The 19,811-nt window shown below is 25.5% G+C and overlaps 1 protein-coding gene across 13 annotated transcripts; it reads right to left on the bottom strand.

The window, feature by feature from the left end:
- Positions 1-4,875: 4,875 nt before the first annotated feature.
- LOC124953286 (glutaminase kidney isoform, mitochondrial) lies at positions 4,876-18,464 on the bottom strand. Of its 13 annotated transcripts, XM_047504440.1 has the most exons (13): positions 13,450-13,598; positions 12,731-13,197; positions 11,655-11,825; positions 11,539-11,574; positions 10,686-10,785; positions 10,437-10,579; positions 9,532-9,905; positions 9,055-9,335; positions 8,536-8,712; positions 8,295-8,455; positions 7,569-7,712; positions 7,311-7,451; positions 4,876-7,173 (listed from the first exon to the last, which is right to left on the bottom strand). In XM_047504440.1, the coding sequence occupies exons 2-13, from the start codon at positions 12,742-12,744 to the stop codon at positions 6,999-7,001; spliced, it is 1,917 nt and encodes a 638-aa protein (XP_047360396.1). In that variant the 5' UTR covers positions 12,745-13,197; positions 13,450-13,598; the 3' UTR covers positions 4,876-6,998. The 13 variants fall into 13 exon arrangements, with proteins under 13 accessions (XP_047360396.1, XP_047360397.1, XP_047360398.1 ...); XM_047504441.1 differs by lacking the exons at positions 11,655-11,825; positions 12,731-13,197; positions 13,450-13,598 and adding exons at positions 14,954-15,054; positions 17,655-18,464; XM_047504442.1 differs by lacking the exons at positions 11,655-11,825; positions 12,731-13,197; positions 13,450-13,598 and adding exons at positions 14,954-15,048; positions 17,655-18,464.
- Positions 18,465-19,811: the final 1,347 nt, after the last annotated feature.

Below are 19,811 nucleotides of genomic sequence, written 5' to 3'. Positions count from 1 at the left end.
ACACGTATGTAGATATTTTTTAAAAATATTCTGATAATCGTTGAATTTTGTTTATATCTTTCTGGATTTAAATCAAATCACTGAACGATTTTCATTGGTGAATAATGAAATGTGGATCAGTGAAAAAATCAAATATAAAATCGAAACATTGAAAACATGCGTGTATACCAAATGCAAATTTGACATGAATTGTATATCTATGGTTTTATAAATTTATACAGTGCAAATTTGATTTTTATTAAAAAATAAGTTCATTTTTGTGAAAAGTGTCAAAATAAAATTTTTTTTTGAGTAATTAATATAATCATTTAAAATGCTATGTATGTATATGCTTAAATGTTATAAAGCTTTTTAATTTTAACGAAACAAAATAAACATAACTTGGTTTTTTTTATTATGGAACAATTTTTAATCTATTCTTCATTGCCATCTAAGAAAAAAAAAATATTATCATAAATATTATTCAGGCACGTGATTAATTACTTCGTAGATGTACTCCAAAAAATCAAAATTAAACTGCTAGATCATTGAATCATTTTATTTGTAGATTTATTTATAGACACGTGAATCTTCCATGAACTAACTTGTAGATATATATCAAAATCATTGAACCATTTTATTCGTAGATACACTATAAATCACATCGAATTGATTTATTCATAAACACATGGATCTTCCACAAACTACTCTGTATATATATTTCAAAATCATTGAATCGTTTTATTAATAAATGCATCATTCGCAGATATATTAGTCAATAAATCTTCAATTAACTATTTCGTAGATAAACCGCAATATTATCATTTTAATTAAAAATGATACGATATATATAAAAATGACACATTTTCAATTAAACATTTTCAATTGAAAATAATATGAAAGAATGATTTTTAATTATTATTTATCGGATTAATAGATAACTCTTATTAACATTTAACGTTTTGTTAAATGATTAAAACAAAAATTAAATGAGAAAAATTAAAAAAGAATTAAGTGAGCTTGAAGATAAATAATAGAATAAATAACTCGTCAACTCGACAATAAGATCATGATTGAGATATCGTTACGAAATCGAAACGAAGCTGAGACATACCATAACGAGAAAGTCATGAAGGACCTTCAGCTCTTTTCGTCCTCGTCATCATGACTCATTCTCATTCTCGTGTCGAGCGAGAGTCCATGCACGTAGAAATTCGGTGTTGCCGAGGAAAACCCAACGGCTATATGTTACGTTATCGAAGGATCGATGGAAACGGAGATGCGGTCATTTCTACAATCATACACGTTCGTTCCGTCTCGAAGGAGTCACAAAGTGTGACTCCTCGCTTAAATACTCCTACACACTGCATATGTCTCTTAACATTACAATTATCGTAGAATGTCAAAAATGATCGAAAGAATCTTTTTTTCTTTTTTTTGATTTTACGATTACTGATGTCATAACTGTAAAAAACAAAAAAATTAGAAAAAAGCATATAACAATACGATGACTTGTACTTTTTCAAATAGTAAATAAAACACGTTTATTATTAAAAAAAAAAAAAAACAATAAATAAATAAAAAATGTTATTACTATTACTCTGAAGTCGCTTCTACAAAAAAGAAGAGAAAAGAAATAAGTTTGTGAGTAATTATACCAACGTATGATTCTTTATATAGCTATTTTGATTATGTAATACATTCCAAAAAAAAAAAAAAAACAGAAAAAAGAAGAAGAAAAGAAAAAAAAGAAAATTTATTAATGGCCAGCACGTTTTCTGTTTGCTTTTTGTAAACCTTCCGTTATTTTATTTTATTTTTCTTTTTTTCTCTTTTCTTCGAATATACACGCGCGTCAGACACACACACATATCGATATAGAGATATGATATATGAGAAAGAAGAGAAAGAGAAAGAGGCAAAATCCTCCTTTCTAAGTCCTCCAATTCTTCTCACTCGTAAAATTATATAGTATACTGACATCATCTTATTGGAAATTTTGAATTTACTGGAAAGTATGAATCCATACTTGTGAATTTCCAATCAATTAGAATTCCATACATCGATTATATTATATATAATCGTTGTTTTTATATAAACTTTATGAAACTTTTGTTACTTTTGTAATTAATATTGATATATTATATTACGAACGGTTAGAATTCAACAGCTCAATTTATATATATATATATATATATATATATATATATATATATATATATATATATATATATATATATTGTCTCAACGTTTTTCAATTAACTTATATTTTGTGTTATTTTTAAGAAATAATAATCACATGAAATCATTAGAGCAAATATTTCTAATATTTTCCTTTTTTTTTTCGGGAACATTATTTGCTCTGTAAAAACAGAATTTGACTGTTTTTTGAACATTTTCAATCGAGCACCAACTTATAATAATTTCTTTTTTTTGCATATAAATCTTATGACATAACTTCTGTAGTTAATATTCATATTTTGTGATCGATTAGAATTCAATAGGTCAATGTATATATATATATGCATATATGCATATATATTAATCATTTTAATGTTTTTTAATTAACTTATATTTTGTTTAATTTATAGGAAATAATAATCACAAAATCACTTGAAAAAGTATTTCTAATATCTTTTTATTTACTTTTTCGTTACAGGATAAATATAATATTATTTATCCTGTAAAAACAGAATTTGGCCGTTATTTTTTTTTTTTTATTTTTAATCGAGGAAGAAACTATGATAATTTGTTATATAAACCTTATGATATAAGTTAAAATTATTATTTGTATTTTCTGATAGATTAAAATTCAATCGATTCATTTATATATATGTATACGTAAATCGATTATTCGATAATATATATAATAATATATATATATATATATATATATATATATATATAATGTGATTTATATATATTAAATATTTTTATGTATTAAAATATTAATATATATATATGTATATAATAATTATATAATTTATATATATTAATTGTCTTACTTTTTTTTTGTTGACTTATATTTCGTATCATTTTTAAGAATTAATAATCATATAAGATCATTCGAACAAATATTCTTAATATTTTTCTATCTTTTCTTCTCAGGAACATTATCTATTCTCTAAAAATAGAATTTATCTATTTTCCGTATATTTGTAATCGTGGTGTCACGTATGACAACATTTTTTTACATAAATCTTATGAAGTAACTTCTGTAAATAATATTCGTGTTGTTTGGTCGATTAGAATTTGATAGAACAATTCATATATATATATATATATATATATATATATATATATATATATATATATATATATATATATATATATATATATATATATATGAATTATTAACGTTTGTTTATCAACTTATATTTTGTTTCATTCTTAGGAAAAAGAAATCCCACAAAATCATTAGAATAAATATTTCTAATACCATCCGATTTTTTTTCGCAAACATTATTTATCCTATAAAAACAAAAATTGCTTGTTTTTTTTTATAAATTTTTAATCGAAGAACGACGTATAAGAATTTTTTTTTTATATATATAAATCTTATGACGCAAGTTCTTTAATTAATAGCCATGTACAACCGGTCTGCCGTTTAAAAATTATACGTACTTCCTCTCTTATATCCAAAGAAAAATATTATTCTCGATATTTCATCAAATGTAATGATCATCATACACAATGATCATCGGAGAATGCAATGAACTTCGATACGCTGAGATAACGCAATAAACGTGCGGGATCAAGATCGGGACGAAGATTTTTTTTTTAATTTTATCTATAATCTTCGTAATGAGTTAAGATTCATTTACTACTAACGTCTATAAACATCAAATCATTTTCAATAATACACTCGAAAGAATGATGTAAATGATGTGCAACTTTATTTTACATTTCAATTATTATTTTAAATTCCTGATAAAAAAACGAAAATTTATTTGAAAGATCTTATCGTATAGTACGAAAGAAAACAAAAAAGAGAACAAAAAGAAATATCAAATCATTATCGATTGCAACGACTTTAATAAAAGTGTTTGCAAAAGATATTTTTTTTCAGTAAGGGAATAAAATAAATCGCAAAACTAAAAATTCCACGTTACTAATTTATGTTTTGTTCATATAAAAAATTTTTTTCATCCGATTTGATTACATACAGACATTGTAATTCTAGAAAAATCTGCAACGCGTCAATTTCCGGCACGAAAATCCAAAGCAACATCCTATCTTCTCGTAAAAACATAAAATTATTAAAATTTCAGTACTATTATGTGTAAAATGATAGTTGACGGCCATTGACAAATTTTCCTTTCTATTTCAATTTTTAATATCTTGTCAATAAGTTTAAAAGTCTAAATTTTAGACAAAAACTTGACACTTCTTTTTTCATGATCTAAATTTTTTGTTTTTCACGAATTAAAAAATTTGAGCCGATGTCACTTAATTACAACATTATTTTCCAAGACAATATTAGAATTTAAATAATATCGTAACAGGAAGTTAGGATGCTCCTTATGGAGCAGGGATTTTCCTACAGAGATTAACTATATGTAATCAAATTGAACGGAAATATTTTTTTTTTACATAAATAAAAATACCAAGGAATAACATGGAATTATTAGTTATTCAATTTATTTTACTACTCTTCTGAAAAAAGAATTCTTTAAAAATACTAGTATAAATATCGAAAAATATTAAATAAAATACCGAAAAAAAGTAAAAATCAATCATTGGATGCCGAGAACGAACTACAATAAAACACTTGTAATACTTTACGTAGATCATATAATATAATAAAAATTAATAAGATATTTAACGAGTCATCTTATAAAAAAAAAAAACAAAATATCGTTCGATTTGTTTTAACAGGATAAGAAAGATAGGATCTCATAGATAATATTTATTTCGTAAACTCGGCAAATACATTGGTGGATCTATGATTGAATAATGATCGGGAATAGGATCGATCATATCAATCATCCATTTTTTCTTTCTTTCTTTCTTTCTTTTTTTTTTTGCATCAATACAATGAACTTCTCTAAGAAGTATAATATAACAGCGAAATGATCGACTCTTTCGAATCGCTAAAATTATGAAGAAAATTGCATTTATAAAGCGAGAAATTGAGTATTAAAATATAAGAAGAGAACTTAACTTTGAGTTTACTAATACTGAAATTAATATACATATACATACATACATATATATATCATCACAAAGTATGAAAATATTTCATATTACATAAATGAATCCATTTCCAAAGAATTCATTATACCGTTAGATTAAAGACAATAATTGTTTTTTGTTACTTCTTTCTTTTTTTTTTTTTTTTTTTTTTTTTTTTTAATCAAATAAAGTAATTTCTTTCTTTTTTCTTTTGTAATATTTATTACTAAAGATATTTCAATTGCATTTATAAATAATTTGTATTTTTTATTAAATTATTATTTCTGATCGCTTTATAAAAAAAAAAAGAGAATTCTCCAATCGTCGTATTTCTATTAAACGTTATTAGATCTAACGGAAAATGAATCGATAAACACGTATAATTATGTAAATATCAATATACATATAATATCTATCTTAAAAATATTATTAAGAACACGAAAAAAAGAATATACGAAGAGTTGAAGCTACGATAGCTACAATAGGAATCATTTTTAATATTATCTCAAAAACATTAATTTCCAGCACGCAAAATAATTGATTTAATATCAGAAATATAGATCATCAAAAAACTTTCGATCGTATGCCCGTATAGTCCTTATTATTGTCATTTTTGTTCTTCTTCAACAAAATATCTATTTGTTTATACACATATACAATCCGACGAAAGGTAATATTCGCAATTAGAATGAGAGAGAGAGAGAGAGAGAGATTTCGAATATTTATATATATCTAGCATAGCTATAATAATATTAATAATAATAATAATAATAAATCTATTCTGTATTAGAGGTATTCGTGCAATCACGAGAAAATTGACATCACACCTATCTTATCTCTCTTCTTCGATCTCTTACATCTTAAATAATATATAGAAGCGTAGAAAAGGACGCTTCTAAGAAATCAAATCTATAAATCAACGAATAAATAAAAAAACAAAAAAGAAAACAAACAAATACTGACAGTACGTGATTGAATACTGAGTAAGTGATAATAAATCAATGAAACTCATTGAAATTGATTTAATAATGAAATAAAAGAGATTCGTATTGTTATACTGATAATGATAATAGAGGTAGACGAAAAAGTACTTCTTAGTTCGTTAGAAAAAGTTTTTAAATTTCTATCGAACTCTAATTTCAGATTTAATTTAAATAATGTGAAAACAGTTAAGTCTTTAGAATTTAATCAAATTGAATAAAAATTTGGAAAAAAGGAAATACTAATATTGACTTATAAATTCATTGATCTATTTGAATTACGCCTGGAAATAGGCAATCCTTCATACTAGGTCGATAATGTAAATAGCATAGTAAATATATATCCTCTACATTTTGAATTATGTTCATCGACAGAATAAGCTTCTCTATTACATATTTATATTCATATATATATTAGATTACTTTTTTACCTATCATCTCGAATATAAAAAAAAGAATTAAATTCCTAATTCGAAAGCAATAATATTATCGACAAAGTATACTCCGTTGCCTATCTTTAGGCGTTTTCTTTTTTTTTTTTTTTTTTTTTTAACTTTTATAATAATTGATTCGAGAGAAAATTAATGAATAAAAATAATTGATTAATAATCATTTAGAACTGAACAATGAACTAATCGATGATATTATATCGAATATGTTCGTAACTCATCGAAATTAATACATTTTGAAATTTCGTTTGAAATAATTATTTATGCAAATAAAAACATTTTAGAATAATGAGATACGAACAAAGATCATCAACGTCAGTTATGATTATCATCGATATGTAATTAATGTTTCCCTTTAATTCTGACTCTTTCGATTTTTATGGCGTTGATATCCTTGAATTTCTAAATTGACTTTTTACGGTAATGGTGACTGGCCAATCTTTTCAGAAGACTTTTCCTCATTCACTTCGTTCTCTTTATTTTCCACGTGCTCGCTTTCGGTTTTGTGTACAAGCGCATAATTGTTTAAATATTCTACGACCTGCATGTGACCGAAATTTTTCGCCTCATCTATTGGTCGTTTACCCCATCTATATAAAAAAATTTGTTGTAAACATAATTTGTGTATTATCAATGAAAAAAAGATTATAACAAAATTATAAAAATTTGCACAATTAGTAAATCTTAAATTTATTATTAATTTTAAATTTAACTAATTAACTCTTACCTGTCTTTAGGATCATGAGGTACGTTGCATTGTTCGATCAGGAATTCAACGCAATCCAAATGACCTTCGCTAGCGGCCAAATGTAAAGCTGTCCTTCCGTCATAATCGGACAATGTCATGTCCATACCACTCAATCGATGTCTAACAATATTTAATAGAAATAAAATTAATATAATATTAATAATAATAATAATAATAATAATAATAATAATAATAATAATAATGAGAATGAGATGAATAAAATTTATGAGATGATACCTTCTCATTGCAGGAACATCACCACTGGCAGCACTGAAGAGAAGATTGACTATGGATAGGCCCTTCGTTTCGTACTTGTGCCTTCTCGGATCTTTCTTGTTGGTCGCGTGCTTCAGATTATCGTACCTATGATCATAGTAGCTACTACACTAATCGAGTGAGAAGGAGGAGTGCGAAGAACGAATCTCAACGGAAGGTCGTTGAGTTTTCATTCGGTCGGTCGTGTTGCCGATCGTGTGCCGGCGTCGTTCATTCATCGTTTTTGTTTGTCATTTCGTTTGGTATTATTTTGATTTTGCATTTTGGCGGGTGTACGCATGCGGGTTAGTGTACGGCGGGGTCGTGAAACAGAGAGGAAGACCAAGAAAAAAAAAAACAAAGAAGGCACGTGTTATTATCAGCTGTGATTACTCTATCAATATCTTTAATAATAATATTATATATGAGCCCGTTTCTTTTTCTTTTCTTTTTTTTTTTTCAATTTTCATTTCAAATGTACATAGAGCCTATGAAAAAGGAAAAAAGGTGTCGATAGGATTGTTAGTAATGTGTTTAAAAACTTTATGTTGCATCGAAGCATCTTAAAAAATTTATTTATGAATGATAAATAGAAAATAAGATCGATCAAAAAGTTTGTTAACAAATGAATGAAATGACAAATGTTAAAATGTTAATAAATATCGTAGATATTCGATGAAATAACTAAATTAGACAATTCGTACGTACCTATGGAAATTAAACTCGGTCACGAGTTCTTCGCAAAATTGTACGCCTCGGCAAGAATTGCCAAGAAGATCTAAAGGTGGTGACCACGTGCAGATACCCATCACATTTGGTATAACTACAAGGAGACTTCCAGATACTCCAGATTTTGCTGGTATTCCAACCTACATATAATATAATAATAGAAAAGTAATCATAATGACGATGAAAAGGAAATAATAATAATAATAAAATAATATCTAACCTTGAATGCAAATTGACCACTGTAATCATACATTCCACAACTATGCATCAGACTAAGTACATCTCGAACGCTATCCGGTTTAAGGACCTTCTCTTCAGTAATAGGACATATACCACCGTTCGCTAATGTCGCCGCCATTACGGCCATAGTTTCACAATTTGCTTCCATTGAACAGCACTACCAACAACAACGAGGAAAAAAGGTTTTATTTTTAAACGTTAAGCACAAATGGATATGTTAGATAATAAATATAACGTTCTTAATATTATATTATGGTATCTCTAATAAATGATATAAAACGACGATTTTCAAATATAATTAATAAACGAAAGAAAAATATGCTGGCAAATATGAATGAAGAAAAAAAAACATTTTCTTCTTATAAAAAAAATTTTTTAATAATTATTCAAAAAAGAAATCGTCGTCTCATTCTATTAAAAATTCTTTCTTTTTAATAATTATAATAATTCTACTATATTAATATTATATATATATATATATATATATTATGATACACACTTGAAAGTAAAAGTCCATGATCTCACGGAGATTCGTTTTATCTGGGTAACACTTGTGTTCTCTCATGTAAAAGCCGAGAGCATAATTTCTATCGGCAGCTTCACGTTCCGACAAGAAAACTGCATTGTTGAAACTAAAATTTTCGTCTCCTGCCAATCTCTTGAAATAATTCATAGTAAAATCGAACTTCTCCGCCAATGTCATTTCGGGTTTTATGAGAGACTTCAAGAGCGAGCAAACTAATATAGCGCCGGCATTGATCATCGGATTATGCGGTTTTTCTGTATTAACAAATGAATTTTTTTTTTCTTTACTTCCTCATTTGACTATTGTTATTATTAATCGATCGAATGATGTACAATTTGTAATATAAATAATTAGAAATTTTTTCGATTCGAGTATAGGTCGATATACAAATAAAAGAGATGTTAAACATTATAAAATAAAAATTTTACTCGAACCGTGAAAAATCCTTACTATTGTAATCCAAAACGAGCTCGTTGAAATTCCTTCCCGATGGTTCTTGACCAACATACTGATGAACGACTTCTTGTCCTAGCCTATCCAAAGCTATCGCGTATGTCAATGGTTTACTGCAACTTTGTAACGTAAATGGAATTGAGGTATCTCCGATACTGAACCTTTGACCATCTATCGTACAAACTGAGACTCCCCAATAATCCGGGCTCATTCTTGCTAACTGTGGAATGTACGAAGCAACCTTGCCCTCTGTATTCGATTTACATTTCCAATAAAAATCTTCTATGTGTTTTGTGAAACCTTGCCAATCTGGTATAATGAACTGATGCCTGAATGCTCGTGATATTAACACTATGTTCGGATTTACGATTCTGAAATAACAAACAAAATAATAATAGATAATTATTAAAAATAATGGAGAACATATCGATGCTCTATTTTGAGCTTCATTCATAAATTCATGTCAAAATAATGATTCTCAATGATTTTTGGAAAAGATTTTGTTTTAAAGCATCGATTATTGTTTAAAACAAAATTATTAAATAACAAAGTTAAAAAATTATTTGCCTGAAAAAATTATTAATATTAAAAATTTTTGGCGAAATCTGTATTAAAAATCATTTTTGTTTATTTGATAAGTAGTTTTATTAATTTATTATAATTATTACTAATTAATGATATGTATTTTGTAAAATAAATTATCAGTATAAATAATTAATCATGGTTACGTTAAAATTGAGTTAGAGTTATTTATATTACGTATTGATATTTTATTACAAATACCGACGATTTATATAAAATACTGGCTAAGTATTTAAAAATATTGATTTGATAAACAGCAGCAATTAAAAATTCTGACATTAACTATTAATCGATCCAAATATTTTGACAGATTATTGTACCTTCTAAATTGTTCCCTGTCTAATCTCTGCGTCTCGTATGACACACCTTCGTGTCCTCCACTTTTCGAATGTTCCTTCTTCAAATTGTCCGAAAATTCTTGAAGTCGAGGATCATTTTTTCTTAAACCGGTCGCCCTCAAAGCCTAGAAATTAACAAATGAATTACAATTTAATTGAAATGTTAAAATATTAAAATGTTAAAAATAAATAACTGGGTTAATTTAAGATTATTCAATTTGTTAAACTTACAGCGAGAAACTTGCCAACCGAGAGAAGACCAGTTTCCTCATTTTTGAACATATCAAAGAGTACATCTTCAGCATTTGATGCATGATCTTGATCTTTCGTGCTGTAAAAATATTTTTAATATTTTTATTTAATCAACTCGATCAAATTGTTATTATTACAAATTAAACCAATATAACTACATAAAAAGTATAAATATTATCATTTCTATAATATTAATTTGCTTTCTATAAAACAAGGCATTATATAATACAAAATTAAAATTAAATACTATAACCTAGAAAGAGCTACTAAAATCTGATAAATAATTTTAACGATCAATCATTTTGAGAATGAATATTATCAATCAATCATTTACTTTTCGTAATAAATACAAACATAACTCGATTTTTCAAACATGATATATACAGAGTGGTCGTAAATATACCACATGGTATTTGATTATTATTGAAAATATTCATGTTGAGTCATGACTCGACATTTCAATACAAAAACAAATGAGATTTATTAAACCACACCAAATGCACATAAATGCTTCATAAAAAAAAAAAAGAAAATATTATAATCAATACTATCAAATAATATTTACAATCACATTTACAAATACAAAAATGTTACATGAACATCAACTTCGTACTTTCTTTTTATTTTTTACTAATCAATGCAAATAATAAAAATATATCCCGTGTTAAAAAAAGAAAAAGAAATAGAAGAAGCACGTTTAATTAGAAGAAAAAATTAGTATTAAATAAATAAATAAATAAATAAACAAATAAATAAATAAATAAATAAATAAATAAAAAAATAAATAAGTGAAAGCAGCGAAGACGACATGCATTGTACTCATGGTACTCACTACATGTAATGACTGTCATGAATGAAGCTGTATTCGCTGAAAAGAGAGAAGAAGAAACGGGAGAAAAATTTGATTAGTATACATATATACAAAATATTCGATTGAATTAGTTTTACCTAAGAAATCGTGCTAACACCATTGACGATTTTTCATTTTTCTTCTCTAACCATATCGAACAAGCGATCTTTGATCTTATCGAATAATCCATGTATGAATCAATATATTTTACCTTCAAATTTCGATCATTTACGTCGATATACGGCATGATTAAATATTTCGCACTTTTTCTTTACAAAATAACAAAAAGAAAAAAGAAAAATAAAAGAAACTAATTCTAATTTTTCTAATATTTGTTTTCAATCGGAATCAATACAATATTAACAATATTAATAATGAGAAATAAGTCTGAGTACATTTTATAATAAAATAAAATGAATCATGATAAATCCAATTAATTTTTCTAATATGTCTTTCTCGATCACGATTAATAAAATAAATATAACAAATTCTTGTGATATAAATGAAAGAAAGAAACAACGATTAATCTAATTGATTTTTCTCTCAATCACAAGTAATGAAAATTGATATGCGATTATTATATTATCATAAAATTACAAAAAAAAAAAAAAAAAATAAATTATTATGATATAATAATCTTTCTAATATAATCTAATCGATCACAATTAAAAAATACAAATAATAAAATTAATGCAACATTCATTATTAATAACATAAAAGTGATATTAATTTACACTAAAATAATACTGCTCATTTTATTTTAATTTAATTATTATTATTATTATTATTATTATTATTATTATTATTTATTTTTTATTATTATATTTGAATTATTATTCAAAACGACAAGCACAAAATATATTCCGTACGATCGATACCAGCACTGATCGAAAAATGAACTCTTCGATACTTGGAAATATTAAAAATAGGAAAAAGAAAAATAAATAGAAATTCTAAGCAACGTTAATCGACGTTAACTTTGAAAAACAACTGGAGTTTCTGTCAAAATGACGTTTGAACTATCGAGTTTATATCCGATGAGGGACACGAATTTGAAAAACATACATAGAGCGTCACAAATGTCAATTACGGATTCGGTGTACCACCCGCGGATCTAGTGATAAATAAATTTAGCGATTAGCGTGATTAGAACTACGATTGTTGTGTGACGTACATGTGGGTGAACATCTGTCTTGCCAGTTAACATCAAATTCTCGGAACGTTCAGAGTAATTCAAATCGACGATACATTCGTTTTTGTAAATCCTTTTTATTTTCCTTTAAGAAAAATCTCTCGTTTTATTTTTCTTTTTTTCCTTTCTTTATTTATTTATTTTATTTGCATGAACATCACACATATGTTTCTTATGCAATAGTGCCATTATGAAAAATTTTAATTCTCGTTCTAATTTTCGATGGAAATACTACTTTTTTGTTTGTTTAGAAAAAATCTTGCGCTTATTTTTTTTTCTTTTTATTTATTTATTTATTTATTTATTTATTTTATTTGCACGAATATCACACGCGTGTTTCTTATGCAATCACATCATTATGAAAAGTTCTATTTCTCATTCTAATTTTCAAGGGAAATATTATTTTTCATTTATTATGTTTGAAATATTTCCCGAATCCTGAAATTTTTCTAAATATTTAAAAAAAATAAACAATTATTAATATTACATATTAAAAAAATTTAACGATAATAATTTGAACAAATTATCTAATAGACTTTAATATTATAGCGATATCATTTTAAATATTGATCAATCATCTTTAAAAAAAAATGGCCAATTCGATTCGAACGAAATTTTAATAACTAATTAACAAACAATTGTCAAGATATTTTCTATACAATATTAAACTGATAATAAATCATAAGAATCATTCTTCTTACCCATAAATCGAATAATTTCTTGCAAAAGTTATTTCGTTAAACGCAATTAAATCATCGATGTAATAACCGCCATATTCATAATCGTTCATATTTTTTATTTTGTTATATTGTACTCTTTTTCTTATCAAAGTAAGATCTAAGAACGTTCGTTCCAATATACTCACTTCACTTCAATATAGTGACTATTTTGAAATAGTCCTCATAGAAACTACTTATAGAATTTATTTTAATAAAAAGTTATGACGTTCGAGGTTCATAGTTGTAATCGATAAATTGTTCTATATTGATTCAGATCAATAACAGATCGGTTAGAACTAATCGATCAATCGATTGGTTTTATTCTTCGATCGATAGAGATAATATTATGTAAATGTAATTAAATAATATTATGATAATCTATCTTTTGTTTCTTTTTCTGTTCTTTAGTAATATATCTCGAAATTTTTAACGAAATAATTAATAAGTTATTTAAATAAATATTCTATTATATAGGTTGATTATAAATTAAGGATCAGTTGAATGTTTCCTTTGCTAGAGACAAGAGAAATAAAAAAATATATTAAAAAATGTTTCGTCATCTCTTTTATCAAATATTTTAACAGTACAAATTAAAACACCAAATTTTCGATTAAACCAGAAGTTTAATAATTTTTAATTTTTTTTTTTATGGAACATCCTGTATCGTTTCATTATTATTAATATATTTAAATATTTTAATCGATTATCTTTTTAATTTGACAAAAATTATTAGACAAATATAAACCTAAAGTTAATAATTAACTAAATATTAACATGTGAAGTATATTATATAAACAGAAATAGTAATATTAATCTCAATGAGATTAAAATTTAGAAAAACTACAACCAAAAATTATAAACATCAATAATTAACTAATATCTGAAATGTTACAGAAGTTATTAAGAAATATGACTACAGGACGTCGAATGTGCAAACAAGACAATAGTGGACATTTCGAATAATTTATTGAATTAAGTAAGCTATTACTTTTATTATAAATTAAAGTCTAAAGCTTTGATTTTTAATTAAGGCTTAGTAAAGTAGTAACTAAACTTATTAATTGAAGATTGTTTTGTATGTTTTTCATTTTTTTATGGCCTCTTAAGATTGTTTACAATTTAATTGATCATACAATTATACACGTGTTAATATCTCGTTAATTATTAACTTTATCCCTATACTCGATTAATAATCTATTTAAAGATAATTGATTAAAATATCTAATTAATTAAAAAAAATACAGGTTTTCACAAAAAAAATAAATAAGCAAAAAAAAATTAAAAATCATTAAATTTCCGGTTTAACCGAAAGTCAGGTATTTTATTTCGTACTATTACAATTATTAACACGAAATCACGAACCAATTAACAATATATATATATATATATATCCTTTTTTTTCTATTAGTCCTAACAAACGAGATATTAAACTGGCCCTTAATTTATAATCAAACAGTATATTAAATATTGTTATAGTTTTTTTTACCGTGTCTGAGCTCGTTCTAATTCTAAGCCATTTCCAAAAGTAACATCCATGTATCTCAACGATCTCAACTTCTTCGATGTAGGCAAAGGTTGCAGCTGTTTCTAACATAAAAATACAAATGAATTTTTCAAATGTAAAAAAATAACAAATAAATCGTTAGAAAAATTTTAATGGTTGTCAATTGTAATAAATCGCTATCAACAGATAAACTTGCTCTTAATAAAAATACAAATATAAAGAATATAAAATAAATAGAATACTATATACATCGTATAGTATTATATTTTTTTCAATCTTCCAAATTATAAAAAAAAATTCCACTAACTTATTTCAAAATGGGTCACCCTATAAGTATATCAGTTTATATCCACCCTTAAGAAGTTCATACAGAATAAATTTGTGGACATAGTATCGAGTTAAATTTCAAACAAACTTAACGATTGTAATTCGAAAATATTTACAATTTATCGAGCAAAAAATTAGATTCTATTTAAGTTTTAAATCGTTGTCGTCAATCGTTTTAAAATTAGATTGTGAAAAATTAACAAATCCAATTAAATACACAATACGATTTCTATTACGATCATTTACAAAATATTATATTATTAAATTAATTTTTTTCTATTAATTTTTAATATTGTAAATAATAGGAAGAAAAAATATTCTTAAAAAAAGAGAAAAATTAAAATAATCTTAAAGATTTAAATAAAAGAGATCTGATTGGATCATTATAAAATATTTTCGAAAAAGTGATTTTACGAAAAAGAATCCTTTTTCGAAAAAGCGATTCCTTTCCCTTGCATCATACAGCTTCGTATTGATCCTTTGATGAATCAACCCCCTGCCCCTTCTAATACTCTCCTTCTAATACTCTAAGCAGAAACCTGCCACGTGCCCTACAAATCAGATAGTGACTGAACGCACGCGAGCACGTGATTTTTTTTATACACATGTGTATCTATGTATTTACAAGAAAAAAAAAAGAAAATAATTAAGAATGATAATTAAAAAGACAAATAAGAATTCAATACAAATTCAAAAGAAAATAATGTTCATTTCAAATAAACTTTTTGAGGTTTCATTTTTCTGTTATAACAGACATAAAAATAATTTACATATATATATTACATATATGTTTGTATAATTGTATTTGCGCATTTGTACAAAATAATAATCACATAAAATGCTACTAGTTATTCTCTTTTCATATATGACTCATAAAAAATTCTCTTTTCATATATGATTCATAAAAAATTTTCTCTTCATATATAACTTAGTATAGTAATATTGATTTAATAAAAAAATCAAAAAAGAATTCTAATTCTCCATTTAATTAATAGTAATTAAAATGACTCGTTAAAGCGACTTAATCAAATTGAAAGATTATAAGAAAAGTTTAGAAACTTATTAAACGAATCATGGATCTTTTCACGGTCGTTATCTATAACATTTAATCAATCGTCATTCGTGAGAAGTTGCAAAGATATTTTTGTCACTCAAAAGAGGCCATTGCCACTGCCCACGTGGGCATTCGTAACGTAACAAACTCTAGTAAAAAGTAAAATATTTTTTGTTTTTAAATAAATAAATCATATTTCTTAAAATCGTTCCATATATTGTTATTATCATATCGAATTAGTATATCACTTAATATAATAGTATATTAATATATCGTGAAAATAAAATATTGACTTTTGTCGATAAATAATATTTAGACAATAATTAATTATTAGATTAATTATCAAACCAATTATAAATTGTATGGTCCACATAAAATGTTACGACAATTTTGTAAATGTTACGAAACACTTAAGGGTGGTTCACATAAAGTGTTACGGATTATTCTCATTGAAATTCATATATATATATATATATATATATATATATATATATTACATATACACGCGCACACATGCGCACGCACGCATGGCATGACATATAAAAATTCGTTTTATATGTTCATTGCTACAATTAACCCTCCGTTTATTTTAAATTTATATCTATAATGACTGACTAATACACTTCGTACACATCCTGTATACATTTCTTCTAATGCTATAAATTTTTCATTAAGACCATTTTTATAATTACTAATATTATTATTATATTAGAGACAAATATTTAAGATATGATCTTTGGACTGTAAAATAGTATAAAAAGGAATTAATGGAATAATAAAAATGCAACAATAGTAACGATAAAACACTAACTTTTCATTTACAAAAGAACATCCCTACGCATCAATTAAAAATAGAACGATTTCCATAATACGTTACTGATGAAAAGAAAAAAAATTTTTAAAGAAAGTAGGTCAGATGAAAAGTTGCGGAAAATTTAAAAGATCAAAAAAGAGTAAAAGAAAGAAAAAGAAATCGTTCACCCTAACAATGGTTAATGCAAAAATGCATCCTACATCCATAGATCGAATGATTTTTCGATACGAAGCTAATTCGTATTTTATCAGAATAATAAAAAATGTATATAATACGATCAATAAGATTTGAACGAAAATTGATTATCGCGAAAAAAAATACATATTTCACAATAATAATGATTTAAACGGGAGAAAAGAGGACATAAAAAAATGCTCACTTTGGGGTATGTAATTGAATTAAAATTAATATTTGAAAAATTTAAAAAAAGAAAAAAAAGAAAAAGGGAAAAGAGAAAAGAAAAGGGAAAAAAACGATCGTTTGTTCACCTTGCTGCTTGTATGAAGTCTCTTAAAGCCGGTACAGCCGGCTTTCACGATTTTGAGCATTCTATTAGTGATTAGACGACTTAACGATCCGCTAAACTCTAATCTTGATATCCTAACCTCGTTATACTCTTTTTAACGTAAAACACTGTTGCGTTAAATAATCCTTTTCTGTATTATCTCTCGTTTCGTTCTTCTCACTTTTTTCTTTTTTTTTTTTTTTTCTTTTTTTGTGATTCAATTTAATAGATGCACGGCCTTTAAAGGCGCCGCACAAAGAGACGAACAACGTCCCTTAACGTTCGTTCGGTCGAATGAAAACTGTCGTAACAAGAGTGAAGAGGGTGGAGAGGGGGTTCTGCAGTTCGAAGGGACGCGGCGACGTAGACTTTTGAGACATGCGCAATAATTTACTCTAGTCTCTCATCCCCACTTCTTCTCATCCCCTTCGTGAACGATCGTGCCAATTCGTTTCTCGCGAAGTATCCCGGCCGTGATGCTAAAAATTATTCGATCGATCGAAGTTTATTGCGCTTTCCTTTCGAGAATCGAGTTTCTCTGACACGATGATTTATTCCGTAAATTACACATGATTTACATACATATATGTAAGTATGTATGTACATTAATCCATAAAAGACGGAATTAAAGAGTGTAGACTATGTATGAGAGTGTTTGAAGTGAAATTATAGAGACAAATTGTGCTTTTTTACGATCAAATAAACGTAATTGAAAGATCTTTTTTCTTTTTCTACAATCAATTTGTAGTTTCTTTTTCATTTTCGTTAGGCTTCTTTTCAGATTCGATCAATTCGTTTCATGTTTTTCTTTCTTTTTTTTTTAACAAAAAATTTATCGAAATAATAATTGAAAAATTATCATAATTAAATTACTCTCATATATTTTTGTTGAAATGTAATTTTTTATAATGTATTATTAATTTTTTTTTTTTTTTCTTAACTCGAAATTGTTTCTTCTTTTTTTCTCCTCTTTTCTTTGATAAATTTGCTTAAAATTAGAAATGTCAAGTACACCGAAATGATATTATTTAAATTTTACAAATTAGTAATCCCATTGTTGAACACTTATCGTTTATTGTCTTTCGATTATTATTATTTAATAATAATGATACATTGTACATTAAGAGAGCGAGGATTTGATAAATTTCATCGCTATTTATTGATGAACAATGAAGATCTTCGTAAAAATGCGAGTTATAAAAACACTTGTGACTTCTTAACCTTGATTACTTTTTTTTTTTTTAATACGATATAAGTTAAAAAGACATTATATCTATTACAGACGGCATTTTTTCTGTTAAAAATAACGCTTAAGGTTATCAGTAAGGTACTTATAATTGTTCTTTCGAAAAAAGAAAGATAATAATACTTTTTAATGAATTTTTTTTCTCTCTCTTATCACTCCGAACTGTATCAACAATTATGAAAATGACCTGAATTAAAAGTCGTAAAAAAAAGTAAAAAAATGTGATTTGTCAATTATTTGGCATTACATTAATATCTACGTTAATAATGTAAATGAAATAATTAACAAACAAAAATAATATTAATAAAATATGACTTAGGTCAGTTTCATAATCATTAAGGTCAACTATATAAACACGTAGGAACGTGTATGTATGTATGTTCACGTGTCGAACATATAACTACGTAGATACATATGCCTTATCAACGAGATATTTTCTAAAATTATGGGGTTTCAATACTTCGTCTTATTGCAGATCATTTATCATAATTGAGCGTAATTAGAGCTGTCAAGATTATTTTGATTAGTTAAAGTTACTTTTTTTTTTTTGTTTAAGAAGTGAGGTTATAATTTCATAACATTTCATCAGACTTCGTTTCTTATTATTATTTTAATTTAATCTATTTATATACCTTGAGTATGTGAATTACGTTTAATTTTTGCAATATTTTTTTTCTCTAATAAAACTTGTCTTTTAATTTTTTCTCTTTATTTGAACTTTGTGTACTTCAGTAGTACTTAATTAAGTATTTTGATTTTTTAATCATTAGACAGCTCTAATTAAAAACAATATCAAAGTACACTTAATTATGTTCTTAAACGATTTAAAAATCAATAATGATGGATAAATAAATGTAATTTTAGGAACAAAATATTCCTAGTTTACTAGGAAAT

Source organism: Vespa velutina, chromosome 12, assembly GCF_912470025.1.
Source record: "Vespa velutina chromosome 12, iVesVel2.1, whole genome shotgun sequence".
In the NCBI taxonomy this organism is placed as follows: domain Eukaryota; kingdom Metazoa; phylum Arthropoda; class Insecta; order Hymenoptera; family Vespidae; genus Vespa; species Vespa velutina.
This window is presented reverse-complemented; position numbering and strand designations above follow the sequence as displayed.